This window comes from Crotalus tigris, unplaced genomic scaffold (assembly GCF_016545835.1).
Source record: "Crotalus tigris isolate CLP2741 ecotype Arizona unplaced genomic scaffold, ASM1654583v1 scf7180000019483.1746242, whole genome shotgun sequence".
Lineage (NCBI taxonomy): Eukaryota > Metazoa > Chordata > Lepidosauria > Squamata > Viperidae > Crotalus > Crotalus tigris.
The window spans coordinates 1,296,907-1,320,284 of NW_024097562.1; the positions used below are offsets into that span (position 1 = coordinate 1,296,907).

The 23,378-nt window shown below is 40.0% G+C and overlaps 1 protein-coding gene across 8 annotated transcripts in view; it reads left to right on the forward strand.

Moving 5' to 3' along the window:
- LNX1 (ligand of numb-protein X 1) overlaps positions 1–23,378 on the forward strand; it is a 153,750-nt gene that overhangs the window by 54,483 nt on the left and 75,889 nt on the right. For 4 of the 8 annotated variants that reach the window (XM_039362907.1, XM_039362906.1, XM_039362901.1 and 1 more), the window contains one exon: positions 18,607–19,105. In XM_039362907.1, the coding sequence (XP_039218841.1) occupies positions 18,714–19,105 (392 nt within the window). In that variant the 5' untranslated portion in view covers positions 18,607–18,713. Of the gene's footprint in view, positions 1–1,537; positions 1,912–1,968; positions 2,093–9,846; positions 9,998–18,606; positions 19,106–20,142; positions 20,163–23,378 lie in introns of those variants that run through there. The other 4 variants (XM_039362903.1, XM_039362904.1, XM_039362905.1 and 1 more) reach the window with 4 other exon arrangements.

Here is a 23,378-nt window from a genome sequence, read left to right on the forward strand (position 1 = left end):
TCAATATTATTCTAATTGAACATTCCCTCCTTCTGGCCCAAGAGAAAGAAAAAAACAAAAAATACAAAGAAAAGGGGAAAACAGAGAAGAGGGACAAAAGTAAGAATATAATAAAGAAAAACAAATGTATAAAAAAATTACTTCTAACCATTTTCACAAAAAACTATAAACAAATGTAGTGACTCTAAGATTACAGTTATCTCTTTATCCCATATCCCATCCGTTATCTTTAGGCAAATCCATAAAGCACCTTTTCAGTGCTAATGTCCACAGAGAGTCCATAAAGGATTGCCAGAACCAGCAACATATCTTGTTTTAACTTTGATCAAATAAACCAAGTTTATATTCCTTCCTTTTACATCTAACAGCCTTACTTTTTTAGTTCATTCAGGTAGTGTCACAGAATTTGATTTTTCATTTTATTTTCAATAACAGATCTATCTCCCATAAGAAGCTGTTTGTTCTTTATAATTAATTCCAAAATCTTGTTGCAAAAATGTCTATATTCCAAATTTATTTGGACCCTTAGTTAGTGGTGGGATTCAAATATATGAACAACCAGTTCTCTGTGTGGATGCCACTTCCGGAAGTCCATTCTGGGCCTGGTCAACAAAAAATTAGCTACCAGTTCTGCCGAACTGGTGCAAACTGGCTGAATCCCATCACTGCCTTTAGTCCATTTATGACATTCTAAGTTCAAAATCTTATTTAGCTTTTTGCTGTTTGTTTTGAATTCTTTTAAATTCTAATGCTTTTAATTAAAATTTTCTTTCATTCAGGGTTGCAGACAAACTCATCTGTGTTTTCAAACTTGTCATTCTGAAGGCCTCTAATAGCTTAGAACTCATTAACTTTCTGAAAGTGATTTAGAAAGTGAAGCTAGCAAACTTAGCATCTTTTAAAAGGCACTGACTGCAGTTGTAAGCAAGATGGCTGTGCTTGTCGTCTCCCTGTGCTCAAACCCATGTAAAACAGCTGCCCTGCCGTCTCCTTGCAGGGAGTAGCTGTCCAGAGCACATGTGGGCAATCTCCTGTCCTCTCCTTATCCAGAGAGGTTCAAAGGAACTGGTCTACTCAGAGTTTCCTTGATCTTTGCAGAGATGTTTTCAGTCACCATTCATTCCCTGAAAGGCAGGTTGTTGATGCATTTTTGTAGTAAGTTAGTTAAGAGAATTCCAGTAGCAAAACTCTAAAAGTTCAGATGTTCATATTAGCCTCCCGCTTTATCATGGATGATGCTCTATCCAGTAGCCAGTGAACTGAGTAGCGTTCAAAGCCAGAAATACCCTAAGGCTTTCTAAACTTTTGCCCACAAAGGGATGAGTTATTTATTTATTTATTTATGAGACTTATATACCGCTTTAAGTGCAAGCACTCTCTAAGCGTTGTACACCAGTAAGCAATGTATATATATATTTACATTGCCCCCAACAATCTGGGTCCTCATTTTACCTACCCCGGAAGGATGGAAGACTGAGTCAACCTTGAGCCGATGAGATTTGAACCGCTGACCTGCTGAACACAGTCAGCTAAAGTGGCCTGCAGTAATGGCCAAACAATCATGCTGCCCTTTCAATACAGCCATGCCATTTGGCCTTTAAGCAGCTGACCCACCTGCCTGAAAAAGACAAGACGTTCAGAGCTGCAACCGCTTCTAACTGTCGCCACTTACCTAATAAGATTGATTACATGCTGTGCCACTGCATTTATGAGGGCAATTAGGAGCCATGCATATTTTAAGGACTGGTTCAGGATGGGGCACCTGATTTGCTTCATATGCATGACTGTCTCCGGATGTATACCAGAGAAGCCTGCTGGGAAAGCAGTTTGCCTGGAACCGCTGGCATCGCCTGGTCTCTTGGCTCCTGACTCTTTCTGCTGGGAACTAGCCAGAAACATAGTTCTCCAAAGGTTAGCATTGCTGTGCTACCAAATAGCTAGAAAGTCCAGTAGCTTTTATTTCGGGGCGGTTTGCATTGGAGTGGGGGGGGGGGAGTTTGAGGGAAGGGAAGGGAGAACTGGAATACTGTGAAAGCACAACAGTCTCAGCACCTGAAACCTCCCAAGGCTGAAGACGTCTTCTACAGCCGAGGTAAGCTTTTTCATCTCTGACATGCAAAATAGAGTTGCGGAGTTAAAGGCCTGAACATGTGGTGTACAGTTGAATATGCAAGTTGCCATCCGCCCAAAACCTGTTGCTACAATCTTGTAGATTGCACACATAAAGTCTGCTGCTAAATGCTTCTCTGTATATACAGATGCATTTCCAGAACTATATAATCAAATCCTAAATTAATCTTCCTTCCTTCCTTCCTTCCTTCCTTCCTTCCTTCCTTCCTTCCTTCCTTCCTTCCTTCCTTCCTTCCTTCCTTCCTTCCTTCCCTACTTACTTACTTACTTACTTACTTACTTACTTTCCATTAATATATCAAGGCAATATTCAAGCGTAGAGAGTTCTATATATTAATGGGGTCTACAGTGCATTTTCTTAAAATTAAAACACTAGTTTAATTTTTTTTATTTTATTTAATGTTTGTTTACAATATATATTGCTTTCTGGACTGGGAAGTGTTTAGTTTCTGGTTCTGCAGGTAAATATTTAAAATGGAAGGTATATATCCACCCTGTGAGGGGTGGTGGTGATGATGGAGCTGCACCATGCAATTTATTTGAAAGGAGGCCCAGCAGGATTGGCTGACAAAAAAAGCTGCATCAGATATTAGTCAGAATGTAAGAATCTTCTCTGTTTGGGTACACAAAATTACTAAAAGCCTGTGGGGTTAGATCTATTATTACTATTGCCAAAATGAACAAATGCATAAAGTACTGAAGATTTATTTATTTAAAAAATGTATCTGGTCACCAAACTTAGTCATAGGGATACTGGGTAGTTTACAAAAATAAAATCCCAATACAAAAATCAATAACCTCAATACCTTAGTGATCACAATCAGACCAATCACTTGATGGGCTTCATATCCCCCAGGTGTCCCCATGCCTCTGGCAAAATCATATCTTCAGGGTCTTTCAAGCGAGTATGTAAGTGGGGCCAATGTTATCTCCTCAGGGATGATGTTCCACAGGGAGGGAGTCACCACAGAGAAGGTCCTGTTGTGATTCCGTGCCAGCCTGTGCTCCCAACAGCTGAGTCTGGGGGATCTGAGAAGGAGGTGGAGGAGGCATTTGAAGGGCCATCAGGGGCAGAGGGAGGCTCTGATGAATTATAGTTTGATGCAGAGCCTGGGCCCTCCAGTCATGTTCTTGATGAAGCTCAGCTGTGTGAGGAGAATGAGTCAGACTCAGAGGAATCACACCTGATAGACTTGCTAATTGATGCTCGCACACGTCGTCAATTGGCGAGAGTAAATCAGCAGCAGTCAATACAGCAACTCCAGAGTAAAAGGAGAAGGCAATGAGAGGCAACGCCTTGGGACTGCTGTATAAAAAGAGGAGGTGTGGGCAGTGCTGGTTGCTGAAGGCAACTGTTTGCAAAGTGCTTCTTGGAATCCTGGTCTGTTCGTCTTGCTTGTGACTACTCTTCCGTTTGCATCGTGTTTCCTGTGGATTATTTCCTTCCTTTGGACTTGAGTTTTGCTGTTTGTGTTTTGGACTATTTGACAGGTTTGTCACCCATATTAAAAGGGGTTTGTTTTGTTTTAAAGTCTCCAGCCTATTGTATCAACAGGGATTTGGTCCTTGTGCCTTTAACAAGGACGGCAATAGGCTGGGATAGAACAGGTCCTTCCTCTTGGTCCCAATAGATAGATCTCCTTAAGAGAGGGAACCTGTAAGATTTTCTGCCTTCCTGCTCTGGTGGGCAGGTAGATATAACTACGAAAAGATGGTCCCTCAAATAACCTGGTCCCAGGCCAAATAGGGATTTGAAGGTGACAACCAGCATCTTGAATTAAACTCAGAAGCAAATTGGCAGCCTGTGCAGCTCCCACAAGAGAGGTACCACATGTACAAACCTAGGCATGCATAAAACCATGCAAATTTGCTCATTTGGAGCCAATTGAAGCTTCCAGGTACTTTTCAAGGGTATCCCCACGTAGAAATTATTTCAAGTCCAAACTTTTGGGGGCAAAATAACCAGACTCCTTCAAGACATATATGTATATCCATCTATTTTTAAAATGTCATAAGGAATTAAAAAATTGTCCTGCACTTTCTATAATAGGAAAACTATCTCCCCAAAAGCCTAGCTAGAGATGCTGGTCAGTTCAGTTTAAACCAGATGGAGTGTGGGAAAATCTGGCACATTTTGTCATAAGTGATTTTCACCTAGCTGAATAATGAGTTTGGAAGAGGCTTTTGCTAGTCAAATCACAAATCACTTTAGCTAGGCACAATCTACTTATTTTTAATGTGTGGATTAAAATATTCAGTATTCAATATTCAATATTCTACCTGCAAAAGCTAGAAGAATACAAAGCATGTATCATTTCTTAATATACATTGGAGAGGATAGGAGACAAGGACCTAAACTACACTATTTTAAGGGATTAAATCAGTGTTTCTCAACCTTATTGGTATGGACTAGGGAATTCTGGGAATTGAATAAATAATTATGGAAAGGTGAAACAAATTACTAAATAAATGAATAAATTAATTTGAAATTAGGTCTCAGGACTTGCTTTTTTAATACAGTATTCAGCCAAAAAAATGCAGCATCATTTAAAAAATAAAATACTTTAATGTCTTATATCAATCACTTTGACACTTGACATTGCACTGGGTACTCTATAGGTCAAAATAATAAAAGTTGCAAGCTTGTGCATGCTTATTTGTGCCTATGTTCCAGTTGGACTTAGTGAATTTTATTTGTGGATACTTAGAATGAGCATGTAATGTGCACATGTAGAATTATGGCTGTTTGAGAATAGAGACAAGAATGCTTTGGAAAACATTGCCATATATTTGGAAAACATCATATATTATTGTATAACTTCATATTTAAGTGTCCCAAAGGACAGAGATTTATTCTACCTAATTTATGTAACTGATGTTAGCACTGATCCAAGAACTTTTCTTTTCTTTTTTACAAAAATGCAAATTGCTCTGCTTTTCTTCTTTGATATGTAAGTTTACATATTGCAGGTCTTTAAAGTCAAAAATCTCCCAATGCAAGTTATTTTTAAGTATGTAATTGCCATTACATTCATGCAATTTTCTCTATTATACTCTTTTTAAAGTGTATCTTTGAGTGAATTTTTCCTGTTCTTTTTTGAAAATAATTTGTATTGAACTTATCAAAATGTAAAATACAAATGAAAATAATGGGAAAATAGAAAAAGGGGGAAAGGAGGAGAGACAAGTGAAAGAGAAAGGGAAAAAAAACACTGATTTAATGCTAGTGGTTGTTTCATTTCAAAGTCTCATGGGAGTGGAACTTCTAAATTTACTGACAGTGGCACTCAAGAAGTAAGAATTAAATGGTTAATTTTATCTTTATCATTAATTGTAGGTCAATAGTTAGTTATATGTTTAGAGCACGGGTGTCAAACTCACAACGTCAAATAACGTGTCGCGACATATCTCACCTTTTTCCCCATTGCTGGAAATGGGGTGGGCGCGGTTTTGGCGTCACGTATCCACCCCTGATTTAGAGTATCACTATTTCTGACATGGTTTTCAAGATATGAATTACAGTAGAATGAGGTTTATTAATGGAAATCTAGCTTCATACAAACTTAGTAGTAATTCCTAATACTTATTTGTTAGAACGTTATGTCTTCAGAATCCCAGTGAAATTTTGATCTCTATTGGACGTCCCATTTATCCGAATTATTGTATGATTAAAGTTGCCATCATATCTGAGATTTGAAAGACAGAAGGAGAACCCTTATAGCTGACTATCTTGGTTTCTTATGATATGTGTAGGTATCATAACAATCTTTAATTTAGACTTTGGCAGCAACTAAAGTCCTCATCAGATAATGAAATGTGTATTGTGATGCCATGATATAAACTTATGTATTTGTATGTTATATCACAATGCATGTACAATACAGGTGAAGTTTGGGGTTATGACACGGTGACACCCATTTCATCATTTGCCTTCCCCCGGGACACAATGATGTCACTGAATCAGTTTTATGCTTGGTAAATATGCCATCTCACTAAACGTCCTCAGATATTCCCGTGAACATTTTTGACCATTTCCATTTAATGTATTGTCTAATAAAGCCTTAGTAAGCCCACACTTGGAATATTGCATCCAGTTTTGGTCACCATATTATAAAAAAAATGTTGAGACTCTGGAAAGAGTGCAGAGTAGAACAACTAAGATGATTAGGGGGCTGGAGGCTTCAACATACTAAGAACAGTTACAGGAATTGGGTATGTCTAGTCCAGGGATAGGCAACCTTGGCTCTTTTATGACTCATGGACTTCAACTCCCAGAATTCCTGAGCCAGCATGGCTCAGCTTGGAAACCTCTCCCTTTCCCCTCAGCACAGCTGGCTCAGGAATTCTGGGAGTTGAAGTCCTCGAGTCATAAAAGAGCCAAGGTTGCTTACCTTTGGCCTAGGCCTAGGCCACTTTATGACTCGTGGACTTCAACTCCCAGAATTCCTGAGCCAGCATGGCTCAGCTTGGAAACCTCTCCCTTTCCCCTCAGCATGGCTGGCTCAGGAATTCTGGGAGTTGAAGTCCTCGAGTCATAAAAGAGCCAAGGTTGCCTACCCCTGGTCTAGTCTAATGAAAATAAAAGCTAGGGGAGACATGATAGCAGTGTTCCAATATTTGAGCAGTTCCTACAAGGAGGGGTCAAGCTATTTTCCAAAGAAGCAAAAGGCAAGATTAGAAACAATGGATGGAAACTAACCAAGGAGAGAAGCAACCTAGAACTAAGGAGAAATTTCCTAATGGTGAGAACAATCAACCAATGGAATAGCTTTCCTTCAGAAGTTGTGGGTGCTCCATCAGTGGAGGCTTTCAAAAGGAAACTGGACAGCCATTTGTCTGAAATGGTATTGGGTTTCCTGCTCAAGGAGAGGGTTGTAGAAGATCTCCAAGGTCCTTTCCAACACTATTATTCTATATTCTATGTCTTCCCTTCACTCTCTCTGTCTTCAGTGACTGCCAGGAAACATAAAGTGCTGAGTACTAAACTTGTTAACAACCATCAGTGAAACTCAGTGCTAATGAAAACAGCATTTGCATTTTCTTTAGCTGGCAATAGATGAATAACATGAATTTGCATTTTGGTCTGAAGCCCATTTTTCATGTCCTTTCATCCCAATGGTCCATAACTTGCATGCAGAATTATGACCAATATAATTTTATCAGAGTAGAATTGACCCTTATTCTCAATTGACTTAATAACCTTGCTTTTGGGAAATAAACAAGGAAAACAATATTCATTAAATTAATAGAAAGAAAAGCTAGCTTTTTCATACTGAAGCTATGTTCTGGGAAGATTTTTTTTAATATAGTAATAATAATAATAATAATAATAATAATAATAATAATAATAATAATAATAATAATAATAATAATAATAAAGTTGGAAGGGACGTTGGAGGTCATCGAGTCCAACCCCCTGCTCAGGCAGGAACCCTACACCATTTCAGACAAATGGCTGTCCAGTCTCTTCTTAAAAACTTCCAGTGTTGGAGCATTCACCGCTTCTGGAGGCTGGTTGTTCCATTGGTTAATTGTTCTAACTGTCAGGAAGTTTCTCCTTAGTTCTAGGTTGCTTCTCTCCTTGATCAGTTTCCATCCATCGCTTCTCATCCTGCCTTCAGACGCCTTGGAGAATAGCTTGACTCCCTCTTCTTTGTGGCAGCCCCTGAGATATTGCAACACTGCTATCATGTCCCCCCTCGTCCTTCTCTTCATTAAACTAGACATACCCAATTCCAGCAACTGTCCCTTATATGTTTTAGCCTCCAGTCCCCTAATCATCTTTGTTGCTCTTCTCTGTACTCTTTCTAGAGTCTCAGCATCTTTTTTACATCATGGTGACCAAAACTGGATGCAGTATTCCAAGTGTGGCCTTATTATTGCATTAGTTTAATTGAGAATATGTCTTGTAAAATGCTTGCTACATCAAGCTGCTTTGTTCTGTATTTTATCTATTCTGTTCTTGAGTACTTTCAGTTGTTAGTTGTAGAGACATTCATTGCATCAAGATGTGAACTGTGCCCATGTGATTAAATCATTTTGACTTTTTTACCTACCCTACACCTTAGTTCAGGGATGCGTGCCTGGCTGAGGAATTCTGGGAGTTGAAGTCCACAAGTCATAAAAGGGCCAAGTTTGAAGGCCCCAGACTTAATTAGTTGCCTTGAATAGTATTCTTCAATCAGTAAGGAAGGATATAGATTGATCGGCAAATAAATAATATTCTTTTTCCTATACTGACCAAGATCACACCATAGTTATTTTGCCCATCATACCAACTATTACTTAACGTGCCAAAATAGTAACATTCATTCACAAGAGGTAGTTATTCAGGGTTAGATATGAAAGCATATAAATTAGTCATTAAAAAAAGTTAGTTTCAAATTGTCTTTGTAAATCCTATTTAGAAATTCAGTTTTATAATAGCTATGAAGGAATAATGATAGTGAATATGCAATGCTTATGCATAAACATCTTAACTGCTAATAACAAGCAGGTTAGTTTCACTAAGGGCTGATTTATTCCAGATGGCCAAACTCTCTGAAAAGAAAACTAAGGGGATTTCTTACCATTTTTTATGGTATCTAAAGCCCCAATGGCAGAAAGTGAAGAGGGACTAAAGAGCCTCTTGATGCGGGTGAAAAAGGAGAGTGCAAAAGTTGGCTTAAAACTCAACATTAAGAAAACCAAGATCATGGCATCCGGCCCTCTCAATTCCTGGCAAAGAGATGGGGAAGAAATGGAGGTAGTGAGAGATTTTATTTTTCTGGGCTCAAAGGTCACCTCAGATGGGGACTGCAGCCAAGAAATTAAAAGACGCTTGCTCCTGGGGAGGAAAGCTATGGCAAATCTAGACAGCATACTAAAAAGCAGAGACATCACCCTGCCAACAAAAGTACGTATAGTCCAGGCCATGGTTTTCCCAGTTGCAATGTATGGCTGTGAAAGTTGGACCATAAGAAAGGCTGAGCGCAAAAGAATTGAGGCCTTTGAACTATGGTGCTGGAGAAGACTCCTGCGAGTCCCTTGGACTGCAAGGCGTTCAAACCGGTCAGTCCTAGAAGAGATCAACCCCGACTGCTCTTTAGAAGGCCAGATCCTGAAGTTGAAACTCAAATACTTTGGCCACCTAATGAGAAGGAAGGACTCACTGGAGAAGGGCCTAATGCTGGGAAAGATTGAGGGCAATAGAAGAAGGGGACGACAGAGAATGAGGTGGCTGGATGGAGTCACTGAAGCAGTAGGCGTGAGCTTAAATGGACTCCAGAAGATGGTAGAGGACAGGAAGGCCTGGAGGAACGTGGTCCATGGGGTCGCGTTGGGTGGGACATGACTTCGCAACTAACAACAAAAGCTCAAGCTTTTCTACAGCTACTCAAGCTTTGCCCTTGCCCCCTCCCCTTCCGTTTTGGATGTATTTCTTCCCAGAAGCTGATATCCCATCCAGAGGGAACTTCCACCGGCTCTTTCCCATCCTTGTTGAATCAGTTCCCTATTGTTCAACCCCAAAATAGGCTATTGACATTTGTGGTTCATGGATGTTGTATCCATCTACCAGGATATACAAAGTTAACCAAGAGATTTGGGGCGGGGGGCGGGGAGAATCCTGCCCCCTGCTTGTGCCTCTTCTGCCTGGGCTTTCAGCCAACAAATTCTGCAGTTCGCATTCCATGTGGCTGAAACATACTGAAACATCAATTTCCTTTTCATAAACAGCAAAACTGACCTGAAGAGAGAGGTGCTATATCAAGACTGCAAAGTGCGGAACAGAGAATCACATGGTTGGTGTCAGCTGGATGAATTAGAGTCAGATGAATTTGCATCCAACCCCCCAGCTATTGACTCATTAAGATGACTTTCCAAAGAGGTATGAATGCTTTGCAGGTCCAACATCCTCTTTGGCAAAAAAAAGTACCAGCATTTAGCAGCAGCCTGTAATAAACGCTGATGCTTTGAAGCCACGGGAATGAGCTTGTAGAGATGGATTCTGCATGTTCTCCCTGGAAGCTGTTGGAGGCTACACATGTTTATATAGCTGGCTAGACCTGACATGTCAGATTATCTTGGAAGTATATATTAGCCTAAGTTCTTAGAACCCTACAAGAACGCAGGCCTTTAAGGAGCCTGCAGTTTCTTTCTGCATCAGACCCTGAAAAACAGGAAGGGGTGATTGAGATTCAAGCTTGCAGACAGAAAAACAGAGGGTACGAAATTCTTTCTTCATGAAACAATTACAGTAACGCCTGTTTTGTTCAACTTGCATTCAGTATTGGTCGAAACAACAAAAACTATTCAATATTTTTTTTTAGACCATGAGTTCTGTCCCACCTTGGCTGGGTGGCTTTGGGACAGCCCCTCCCTCTCAACCCAACCTACGACAGAGTGTGGGAAAATAGGAAGAGGAAGGCGTATTAGTTATGCTCATAGCTTTCAGTTATTTATTTAAAAAAATAAGCTGGACTACAAATAAATAAAATAATAAAAAACGAAGAAAAGCCAGAATTCTTGCTCAGTTAAGAGGCTGCCCCAAAGAAGAGGGAGTCAAGCTTTTCTCCAAAACGCCTGAAGGCAGGACAAGAAGCAACGGATGGAAACTAATCAAGGAGAGAAGCAACCTAGAACTAAGGAGGAATTTCCTGACAGTGAAATAATAATAGTAGTAGTAGTAAAGTTGGAAGGGACCTTGGAGGTCATCTAGTCCAACCCCCTGTTCAGGCAGGAAACCCTACACCCTTTCGGACAAATGGCTGTCCAGTCTCTTCTTAAAAACTTCCAGTGTTGGAGCATTTACTGCTTCTGGAGGCAGGCTGTTCCACTGATTAATTGTTCTCACTGTCAGGAAGTTTCTCCTTAGTTCTAGGTTGCTTCTCTCCTTGATTAGTTTCCACCCGTTGCTTCTTGTCCTGCCTTCAGGACAAGAAGCGATTAATCAATTAATCAATAGATCAATTAATCCGTGGAACGGATTGCCTCCTGAAGTTCTGAATGCTCCAACACTAGAAGTTTTTAAGAAGAGATTGGACAACCATATGTCTGAAATGGTAAAGGTTCTCCTGCTGAAGCAGGAGATTGGATTAGAAGACCTCCAAGATCCCTTCCAACTTTGTTATTCTGTTACTTCACAAACATATTCATGTAGTTTTCTTAATAACAGAGTTGGCCTGAGGTTGTCATTTCCACCTTCTGGAATCTTTTATCCAGCTCTCTCCGTCTACTGAAGAGTTTCTCAATCTTGGCAACTTTAAGACATGTGGACTTCACTTCCCAGAATTCTGGCTGGGGATTTCTGAAAATTGAAGCCCACATGTTTTAAAGTTGCCAAGAATGAGAAGCAGTGTTGTAGTCTTCAGCTGCGGTAGTCTCAGGAGATGTCTCATCCAAGCACAAATAGATGTCAAGTACGAATCAAGACCACTGTACTTCCACACCCAGATAAGATAGAATAGAATAATAGAATGATAACTTTAATTGTCACGTTGAATGCACACTAGTCGGCATACATTAAAATGAAATTTCGTTGCATACAGCTCTCAAAGGGTCACCACCTCTGATATACACTACATAAATATGACATAAATAAATAAATACAGAATTATGCATATACCCAGATATATTCTATGACACAAAGAAACAACACAGTCTAGTTCGGCTTATGTATACATGCGCATGGCGAGAAAAATGAATCTTGCGAGTTTACCAGATGGATGGCATAGGGAACAAAGCTATTATAGAATCGGTAGTCCTACTATAAATACTTCAAAACCTCCTCCCAGAGAGCAGCAACAGAAACAGACTGTAAAGTGGATGTGTGGGGTCTCTAACAATTATTTGAGCTCTAAGCACATTAGCGCTTATAAGCAGCATGCTGAATAGCAGGAAGCAAGTTTCCTATGATCTTCTCAGCTGATCTTACCATTCTTTGCATGGACTTTCTACCTGAGGCATGGCTGCCACCAAAGATCAGGCAAGGACTGCTGCCTGCTGAGGAACTCAATATTTGCCCCACCAAATAGTATGTCCCTCATCACTACCATCAGTGCTATCTTCTCTATGGAGATTGTCATCTCCCACTTTCTCTTCAGGTTTATCTTCTTGAATCTCTTAATCTTGAATCCCTGCCCTCAGATCTATTTCTTTAATCCCACATAGCTATCCCTTGCTTTCAGCATAGCCACATTTTCTACAAACCATTCTCCTTGCAAATTTCAGTGAAATCAAACCTGGGAAGTGCGAGAAAGAATTAAATACAGATTTTTTTTAGCCTGTCCTCCCAAATACAGATAGTCCTTGACTTACAACAGTTCACTTAGTGATTGTTTGAAGTTACGATGGCGCTGAAAAAAAGTGACTTATGATTGTTTTTCAGTTACCGCAATTGCAGCTTCCCCATGGTGACATGATCAAAATTCAGACGCTTGTTTCCTTCCAAAAAGACTTTAATCAAATTGTCTTTCTTATTCCAAACAATATACACAAAAACAGAGGAAGAATTACTTGATGATTCAAATGCATCGACTTGGAAAGTTAGTTGGCAAAGGAAGAAAGCTAGAATAAGATTGCAGTAAATAGAGAATTTTGACCCATTAGATAAGATATTATACTATTAATCAGATGTTTGAACATGGCTGAGAATAGATAATTGTTAAAAATAGAAGTATTATTATAACTAGAAAGATAGGATTTATAACTAGAATATTATATCTTGGTATGAGAAGGGAAATATGAAAATGCTAAGAGGGTTTGAATAAGGGAAGCTTTTGGTTACCCAAACATAACTTATTATGAGAAATTATAAGTGATAGAGATATTTTGAACACGGATGGGAAATTTATTTTTTTTAAAAAAGTGGGAAAAACAGGATAATAATTGAACAAATGGATATTAAGTGCAAATGCAATTAAGATATATTTTGGTTAGAAAAGACATTTTAAACCGACATTATTGATATTATTAGGAAAATGTAACAAAGATGTTGATATTCAATTGTGTATGTATTAACAACAATAAGAATTGTATTTGCCTAGTGTGGGAAAATGTGTAATACCGGAAGAAGAGAGGAAGCATTGGATGGTGTCATATTGGGCCTAGTTCAGGGGGTACGCAACTTTGGCTCTTTTATGACTCGTGGACCTCAGCTCCCAGAATTCCTGAGCCAGCCATGCTGAGGGGAAAGGGAGAGGTTTCCAAGCTGAGCCATGCTGGCTCAGGAATTTTGGGAGCTGAAGTCCACGAGTCATAAAAGAGCCAAGGTTACCTACCTTGGAGAAGAAATTAATACCATATTTTCCAGCGTATAAGGCGACCCGGTGTATAAGATGACCCCCGACTTTGGCGCCGATTTCCATGCCTAGAAAGTCATCTTATACGTTGGAAACTACCGTAATTTCCGGCATATAAGATGACTCGGTGTATAAGATGACCTTCGACTTCGGTGCTGATTTCAATGCTTTAGAAAGTTGTCTTATATGCCAGAAAATACGGTATGTACCACCAAATTACTAATGTACCCAAACAACACGTTGTTTATTAAGCACTATGATCGTAAAACTAGAAAATTAATAAAATATTTATATAAAAAAAATTCAGATGCTTGTTAACTGACTCATATTTATGACGGTTGCAGTGTCCCCCAGGGGTCACGTCATCCCCTTTTGCGACCTTCTGACAAGCAAAGTCAATGGGGAAGCCAGGTTCACTTAACAACCGTGTGACTAATTTAATAACTGCAGTGATTCGCTTAATAAGTATGGCAAGAAAGGTCGTAAAATGGGGCAAAATTCATTTAACAGCTGTCTCACTGAGTAACAGAAATTCTAGGTTCAGTATTCCATTGTAAGTTGAGAACGACCTATATCCTTAGTAGGCCATAAGATCACCCAACCCACTAGGACTCACTTCTGAATAAAAATGGTCCTTATCCCTAACTTGAAACCAGTGTGAACAAAAAGTCTCCTCCGTCTGAGTCCTCAAGATGTAAATATGTATGCAGTAAGATTAACAGTGATGACAGAATGAAGTACAGCATACAGAAGTTACTTCCATTATAAACACAGGCTGTAGATAACATAAATATATTTTGACCTCTTATCCTTTTCTGCCTTTCTCTTATACTTGATATATAAATGGTACATCAAAGAGAGGATTTCCCCTCCTTTATCTTTCCCCATCCAGTGAAATTAACGAAATTGTCATGTAATCTTTCAGAGTTTGGATAGCAATTGTCTTTCCATACATAAACCTGAGTGCTCAAAACATAGTGCCACTTGAGAGAAATGAGAGCAGGAAGCAGTGATGCGTGGCTGTTGTCGTTTTTTTGCAACAAAACGTATTCCAGAATTTAGAAACTGTACAGTAGTCAGACTTGGTAAATTTTAGTTTTGGATTTTGCAGCACGGAGGAAAAAATTGATTGTCCTCTGTAGCTTTAATTATCACCGAGTTCAACAATTACAAATATAAGTTGGTGTTTTCCAAATTGGGTGCTTTCCAAAGGAGTTGGAACTAGCCTGGGAGTTACAATCCCCATATTGCTGTAGGAGGCCATGTGAGGAACAGTTGCCTTCAAGAGTTTTTAACAGGTATTTCAGCCAAATCAAAATTATGGCTATAAGAGCCAGCAGCTGAAAAACAATAACAATGGAGCTGAGGAAAACTAAACAGAGAAATGAATATTAAGCTTCCAGATCAAGGAGAGATTGATCGTGCAAATGGAATTATGCGCTTCTGTGCAAAACTATGCAAACTCAAAGGATATATTTTTCAAAAAATGGTCAGAAGGGAATAACAGCAAAGAGAAGATATGCTTGTAATACCAGCACAAGGCAGTTCTTCGCCATCCCCATTAGCACTGGCGCTGAGAAGCAGGCTGCATGTGGCTGCTGCAGACTTTGGCTACTGTCCTCCAGAACCTTTACAAAGTTTCTGCCAAGAGGAAAATGTTTAAATATATTCATGAGGAACAATCATGTTAAACCAATTTAATTTCTAAATATAAATGAAATCAGATGTACCGTATTTTCCGTAGTATAAGACGACTTTCTAAAGCGTTGAAATCAGCACCAAAGTCGGGGGTCGTCTTATACGCCAAGTCGTCTTATACGCCAGAAATTACGGTAGTTTCCGGCGTATAAGATGATTTTCTAGGCATGGAAATCGGCGCCAAAGTCGGAGGTCGTCTTATACGCCGGGTCGTCTTATACTCCGGAAAATATGGTAGGTTTTGCCCTGACTTTGCCTACCTCTTTCCCCTAAGGTAGTAGCATGGTGCTACTTCTAATGCTGTGTTCCAGGAGAAATGATCTTTCAAGAAGCAGACAAGAATTGGGGTAACTATTAAGCAATAGCAACAGCACTTAGACTTATATACCGCTTCACAGTACTTTACAGCCCTCTCTAAGCAGTTTACAGAGTCAGCCTATTGCCCCCAACAATCTGGGATCTCATTTTACCCTCCTCAGAAGGCTGGAAGGCCGAGTCAACCTTGAGCCTGTCATAGCTAAAAATCTATGGAGATTCTCAGTCATCCAGGTTATAGTTATCCCAAAGGTGCTTTTTCATGAAGCAACTGGACTTGCTGCCTTGTGAAAAAGCACCCTTGGGCTTGAGCCAGTCAGAATCGAACTGCTGGCAGTCAGCAAAATTAGCCTGTGATACTGCACTCGAAGCACCGCCACCAGGGCTCTTGCGATGATGGATGTAGGTCTATTATTCTGATAGAATGAGAACATCTGTTTGAACTGATTACCGTATTTTCCGGCGTATAAGACGACTTTCTAAAGCATTCAAATTGGCTCCGAAATCGGGGGTCGTCTTATATGCCCAGTCGTCTTATACGCCGGAACTTATGGTAGTTTCCGGCGTATAAGACGACTTTCTAGGCATTCAAATCAGCTCTGAAGTCGTGGGTCATCTTATACGCCGGAAATTACAGTAGTTTCTGGCATATAAGATGACTTTCTAGGCATTCAAATCGGCTCTGAAGTCGGGGGCCGTCTTATACGCCGGGTCGTCTAATACGCCGGAAAATACGGTAACTCTTCCCTAGCAGAACCTCTTGAGATATTTTACTGAACTATCAAAGTGTTCCCAGTTGTTGGCATTTCTGTAGCCTGAGTATTCAAACAATTTGCACATGTATTTTTATAATAACACTGTAATATGCCCCAGTCTTTGAGACATAGTTGTACAGTGCTTATGATGGTGATAGGTTTTTTTTAAAGCAGGAATGTGACATTTATAAGCAATTGCCTTCCTTGTCTACAAAGACTCTCCTTGGCACCGATTCAATGCTCCACCTCCTTTTTCTTAGTCTCTTAATTCATAAAAAAAAAAAATGTAAGTAGAAATCAGGTTTGTTGCAAGCCGAACGCCAGCTGCCAGCATATTGTGCTTTCAAAATTCACTTTGCCCCCTGTAGCCTTTGAAAGCCTCCTGGGAAAGTGAAAGGTAGCACCAGCTCCATCCTTTATTTGAAGAGGATCTACCTGCTCAGAAAAAAGGACAAAGTTTAGTTGAGGGGGCAGAGTGGATAAAGGAAAGCTCTTGCACAGGAGTAGGCAACCTTGGCTCTTTTATGACTCGTGGACTTCAACTCCCAGAATTCCTGAGCCAGCCATGCTGAGGGGAAAGGGAGAGGTTTCCAAGTTGAGCCATGCTGGCTCAGGAATTCTGGGAGCTGAAGTCCACGAGTCATAAAAGAGCCAAGGTTGCCTACCCCTGCTCTTGCAGAATGCCTTCTAGCTAATTGACATCTCATGAAAGATCCTGACAACCATTTCTACTGTAAATAGAGATATTTCCCCACCCTCAGCATCCCTGTTGGTCTGCAATTTCACGAGAATATTTGTAGCTCAGTTAGATACAAGGATCACACAGATTAAAAGAAGAGCAGAATGGAGAGAGATGTGTCTCCAGTCTTCAGAAAATACCATGATTAGGTTCACACATCACATTAAGCCTTAATATAATGTAGTTCATTTGGGTTAGAATGATAGATTGTGTGAACCTAGACTTTATGGTTTATAAACTAGAGTATATGGCCTAACGGTTGGGGTAGGCAACCTTGGCTCTTTTATGACTGGTGGACTTCAACTCCCAGAATTCCCAAGCCAGCCATGCTGAGGGGACAGGGAGAGGTTTCCAAGCTGAGCCATGCTGGCTCACGAATTCTGGGAGTTGAAGTCCACGAGTCATAAAAGAACTGAGGTTGCCGAGCCCTGGCCTAACCTGATGCACAGATCCAAACATTTTCTGAATGTTTCTAAAACATGGCTTAGGGTGACATGTGACACACACTTCAGTTTAAGTCAACTGTTTGTCATACTTTGAATTATTTATTACCTGGGGTGGCATGTGTGTTTGTGTGTGTGTATGGGGGGGGGGGGAAGTGAGTAAATAATTGTAGAAGCCATTTTTATTTAGTTTTAATGGGGGTAGGTGGGTTATAGGTGATTATGCAACACTTGAGGCCTTGTATTTCCTTGCGCTATCATGCTGGCTATAATGATTCCTAGTGACTTTATACAAGCTCGGTTTTCTCTTAAAAAGGATATAGGTTTTTTTTTCAGATGTTTCCATTTCATTTTTTTTCCACACTTCTCTTGTGTGGTAATATTGCCTCATGGAATTTTTCTAAAGGATTGATGTCCTTTATTGCTATACTCTGTTTTCTCACTGCTTCAGCTATCATTTTTCTTTCTAAGGAGAAAAATCAACTGATTGACAGATGTAATGAGGTTTGATGGCTAATAACTCCACCTTTTTTGAGTAGTACCATAAAATTATACATCAATGGAAAGATAATTTAATCAAGAATGTAATGCAACATAGTTTGTTCAATGAACTGTACTGTATTCTATGAAACGTTATAGCCAAATAACCAGAAAAAGGAAGCACAACTTGCTTAGGTTGATATCAGGTAGCTTTCCTTCCTCTGATTGTAGCCAATGAGAGTGAGTGTTTAGAGCGCCAATCAGGTGTTTTGGCAATGAGCCAATCAGATCACAGTAGGATTCAGTGATTGATGTCTTGTATTGAAGCTGAGAGGAGGACATTTATCAGTATGTTATGTGAGTGCTATCAAGTTGGTTGGGGTTTTTTGTGTTCTTTCATTTAGTGAGCTTGTAAAATGTAATAAAATTAAAGTAATGACGCAAAGAGTTGACTGGTTGCCCAGAAGGTGATGTAAAATAGTATTATTAAGTGAACAAGGCTACCGTTATAAAGAAATTAGAAGAAAAATGGGTGGAAACTTAACCAAAGGTGGCATTTCTACTGTACACTTTTCCCAAAAGGTTTCCACAATCTTGACCACTACTGTAGATGTGTGGGTGTGTGGGTATGTGTATACACATATTTCAGCCGGGTTTATTGATTTGTTGCAATAAAGTTTGATTGTTGGGTGCTCCATCATGAAATGAATAATATAGAATTTGAATACTGACATAAATTAACTGACCATTGTGTGGCTTCTCTCCAGATCTGAAGGCTCTCAGGAACGGCTGACTAATACGTTTGGACAGAGATAAGTTCTCATAGAAGCCGAACATCGTCTCCTCTGTTTTGGTGACACGGGAACATACAATTATGAATCCAAAAGATCCATTGGAAGAGACAGGAGGAAACTCTGTTCCATTATGTTTGGCCTGTGGCCAAAGGCACCTTCCAGAAGAGAACCATATATACACCTATACAGAAGATGTAGATGATGACCTGATCTGCCACATTTGCTTGCAGCCTTTGCTTCAACCTCTGGATACACCCTGTGGACACACATACTGTACAGTTTGCCTTACAGATTTCCTTGTGGAAAAAGACTTCTGCCCTATGGACCGCAAAGCTCTAGCTCTACAGAGGTGCAGAAAGTCAAGCATCCTAGTGAATAAGCTGCTGGATAAGCTACTGGTGAACTGTCCTTTCACAGAACACTGTTCAGAAATTCTGCAACGCTGTGATCTTGAGCAGCATTTTCAGAATGGGTGAGTTCTTTTGCTCTTATGTGTATATATATATTTTCTGAGGTCTTCGCGGGTGTTTGTATGTAGGTCTTTGGTTATTCGGGTTTTTTTCCCGCGTAAAATTGGAAGTGTCTTGGCGACGTTTTGACGAAGTCCCATTCGTCATCTTCAGGCTGGTGTTTTCAGCTTCGTGCTTCGTGCTTTGTGCTCCGAGGAGCATTATTTGCTCCTCAAAGCACGAAGCTGAAAACACCAGTCTGAAGATGACGAATGGGACTTCGTCAAAACGTCGCCAAGACACTTCCAATTTTACGCGGGAGAAAACCCGAATAACCAAAGATATATATATATATATTACATATAAAGAAAAAAATCTCAAATGGATAACATTTTCTATAAGACATTCTCATTCTTCCTTATGATATAAATAAATCTGTCGATCAAGTTAGATATAACAATAACAATAATAGAGTTGGAAGGGACCTTTGAGGTCTTCTAGTCCAACCCCCTGCTCAGGCAGGAGACCCTATAACCCTCTTGGCAACTTTAAGACTTGTGGACTTCAACTTTGCTGGCTGAGGAATTCTGGGAGTTGAAGTCCACGAGTCTTAAGGTTGCCAAGGTTGAGGATCCTTGCCCTATAACATTTCAAACAAATGGTTGTCCAGTCTCTTCTTAAAAACTTCCAGTGTTGGAGCATCCACAACTTCTGGAGACAGGTTGTTCCACGGATTAATTGTTCTAACTGTCAGGAGATTTCTCACCTGGTCAAAGAATTCAATAAGATTTGTCTGGCATGATCTGTTTTTGACAAACCCGTGTTTGTCTTTTTGGTTATGACTTTGTTTGCCTCTAGGTGTTTGCTGATTCGTTGCTTGATTATATTAAAGATAAGGTGGACTTTTAGTAGCAATTACTTATTTTCATTACTGAATGTATCCTTCATCTTTCAGCTTACATGAATTCAAGGCAGTTTTATAACAGTACAGCCACATTCAGACGCTTCCTGGATCACATAGGGTTTCGTGCAAATATTTCCATGAGGCATAAGAGATGAAGCATGAGTCATCTTAAATGCGTAAGCTTTTGTATTATGCACACAGTGTAATGTTGCATGGGATCCAAGAGGATAGGTGACGTATGCAAAAATTGGGTTATGCCAGTGTTTCTGGAAGAGAATCATTATGTAAGATGGGAAATGTAAATCGCGACAGTAGAATCAATTTAGTGAAGTCACCACTGAAATTAACGTCAGAACCATTAAGTTAAAAGCTTGACGCAAGGGAAGAGATTTTGCCATTTTAATAACTACAGGGAGCTTGGGGGTGGGGGCTGTCTCAAAGCACTTCTTCCAGAGGACCTCTCCTGATTTAAGTAATTGGAAGAGTTCATAGCAAGGGAAATTGTCAAGTCCTAAATTGTTTAGAGCAGTGTTTCTCAACCTTGACAATTTTAAGGCATGTGGACTTCAACTCCCAGAATTCCACAGCCAGCAATGCTGGCTGTGGAATTCTGGGAGTTGAAGTCCACATGCCTTAAAATTGTCAAGGTTGAGAAACACTGGTTTAGAGGGATTTAAGGTGAACACCAGCACCTCAAATGACCAGGGTTTACATTTTACCTCTTTCCCATTCCCAGAAGGAAAAGTTCAGGTTGCGAAATATGACACCCTTTTCGTTCACTGTGAGGAGGGGAAGAGGACACTGTAGTATGGTGGAAAATACCCACAGGAAAATCTGTTCTAGATTAAGTTTTTAAACCTGTATATATGTTTTCTCAGCTTGCTTAAATCTAAAAACAGTGCTTAGCCCTTAGAGCAGTGGTTCTCAACCTGTGGGTCGGGACCCCATTTGGGGTCGAACGACCATTTCACGGGGGTCGCCAAACAAGGCTGTCCGCCATTTTTTCCCCCTTTTCTTTGGCCACGCCCCTGGCACCCGGTGATGTATAAGTGGTTGGGGGTCACCACAACATGGAGAACTGTATTATGGGGTCGCGGCATTAGAAACGTTGAGAACCACTGCTTTAGAGATATAGATGTAGTAGATCAAGGATCCCCAATCCCCGGTCTGGGGACTGGTACTGGTCCATAGCCCGCTGGGCCGCACAAGCGGCAGACAAGCACGCAAAGCTCCATTTGTGAATGCGTGGGATTAGGGCATGGTGGTGCAGTGGTTAGAATGCAGTACTGCAGGCTACTTTCGCTGACTGCCTACTGCCTGTAGTTGGACAGTTCGATCCTGACCGGCTCAAGGTTGACTCAGCCTTCCGTCCTTCCGAGGTCGGTAAAATGAGGACCCAGATTGCTGGGGGCAACGTGCTGACATTGTAAACTGTGAAGTGGTATATAAGTCTAAATGCCATTGCTATTAGGTTACAGGGGTGAAACCATCCTTTCCCCACCACTGTAGCCACTGCCCATTGACGCAGGTCCACAGAGCCACAAAGTTGGGGACCCCTGTAGTTTATGACTAATATATGTATAATATATGTATGTAGTATTATGACATGTGGATGACATATCTAATTTATAGGGGGCCTATGAATTAGCAACCCACATATTTCTTCTTGGATCCCCAGATACTGTTTTTACTGAGGGATGAGATGGTCATCAAATGCAGTGATTCCAAATTATAGCCATGAGCCTGTCAGAAATGGTTTTGAAATAGCAGTTTTGATGAATTGGAAGGCCATCTCATAATACAGTAGCAGCCAAAATTGTGGAAACCTTTTGGGAAAAGTGTATTTTTGAGGTTTGATGGCTAATAACACCACTTTGTTTTTGGAGTAGTACCATAAAATTATATATTAATGGAAAGATAATTTAATCAAGAACGTAATGCAACAAAGTTTGTTCAATTATCTGCACTGTATTCTATGAAAAGATATAGCCAAATAACCAGAAAAAGGAAGCACAACTTGCTTAGGTTGATATCAGGAAGCTTTCCTTCATCCAATTGTAGCCAATGAGCACAAGTGTTTAGACAGCCAATCAGGTGTCATCTTGTTTTGCCAATGAGCCAATCAGATCACAGTAGGATTCAGTGATTGATGTCCTGTATTGAAGCTGAGAAGAGGATATTGGTCAGTGTGTTATATGATCGCTATCAAGTTGGTTGGGTTTTTTTGTGTTCTTTCATTTAGTGAGCTTGTAAAACGTAATAAAATTAAAGTAATGGTGCAAAGAGTTAACTGGTTGCCCAGAAAACGATGTAAAATAGTATAATTGAGTGAACAAGGCTACAGTTATAAAGAAATTAGAAGAAAAATTGGTGGAAACTGAACCAAAGGTGGTATTTAGACTGCACACTTTTCCCAAAAGGTTTCCACAATTTTGGCCACTACTGTATCACGAAGATGCTCAATTTATCTCACCTGAGTGGAAAATAGCTATTATATACATCCTCGTACGATCCCATCCAGCTGTAGAAAGGAAGCAAAACAATCTGCAGTGATTTTGCCAAGTGCTCCCAAAAGTTATTGAGCACATGGCAAACAAAATAAAATAAACAACCTTTGCGCTGATCACTCCTGAAATAATTTTTCTTTTATTCCTATGGTGCTGTCATCTGGAGCCTATCTAGTTCTTAGACAACTTACTGAGATAATCTTGGAGAGAGGAAAAAAATGCAATAGTTAGCAAAACATGATTTAAACCAAGAAAATGGTAAAAAGAAACAAACTACACTTATGTCATTATGTGCAAATACGATGGTTCAAAGTAGGACTATGGTTTGCTTTCCATTACCTTTTAAAAAGATTTTTATACAGTTCCAATGTAAAATGGAGAACTTAAGGAAAACGGAGAGAAGAATCTAGAGCTGTGATCCTGAATAATAATAATAATAATAATAATAATAATAATAATAATAATAACACCCCAGACTTAACAATTGTCGATAAGAAAGACAAAAAAGTCTGGATAGTGGATGTGGCAGTGCCTGGAGATAGCAGAATAGAAGAGAAAGAACTGGAGAAGATAACAAAATACAAAGACCTACAAATAGAAATAGAAAGACTGTGGCAAAAGCAAGCAAGGGTAGTACCAATAGTCATAGGCTCCTTGGGTGCAATCCCAAAACAACTGGAGCACCACTTGAACACCATTGGCATTGACAAATTCGCTATTAGTCAATTGCAAAAGGCGGCCTTATTAGGAACTGCTTCCATCCTGCGACGATATCTGTAATACCATCAAACATCCACATCTGCCTATCCCAGGTCCTGGGTAAGGACTCGATAGGTAGACAAAATGCCAAATCCAGTCTGAACATCTGGCTGACTGTGCGATGAT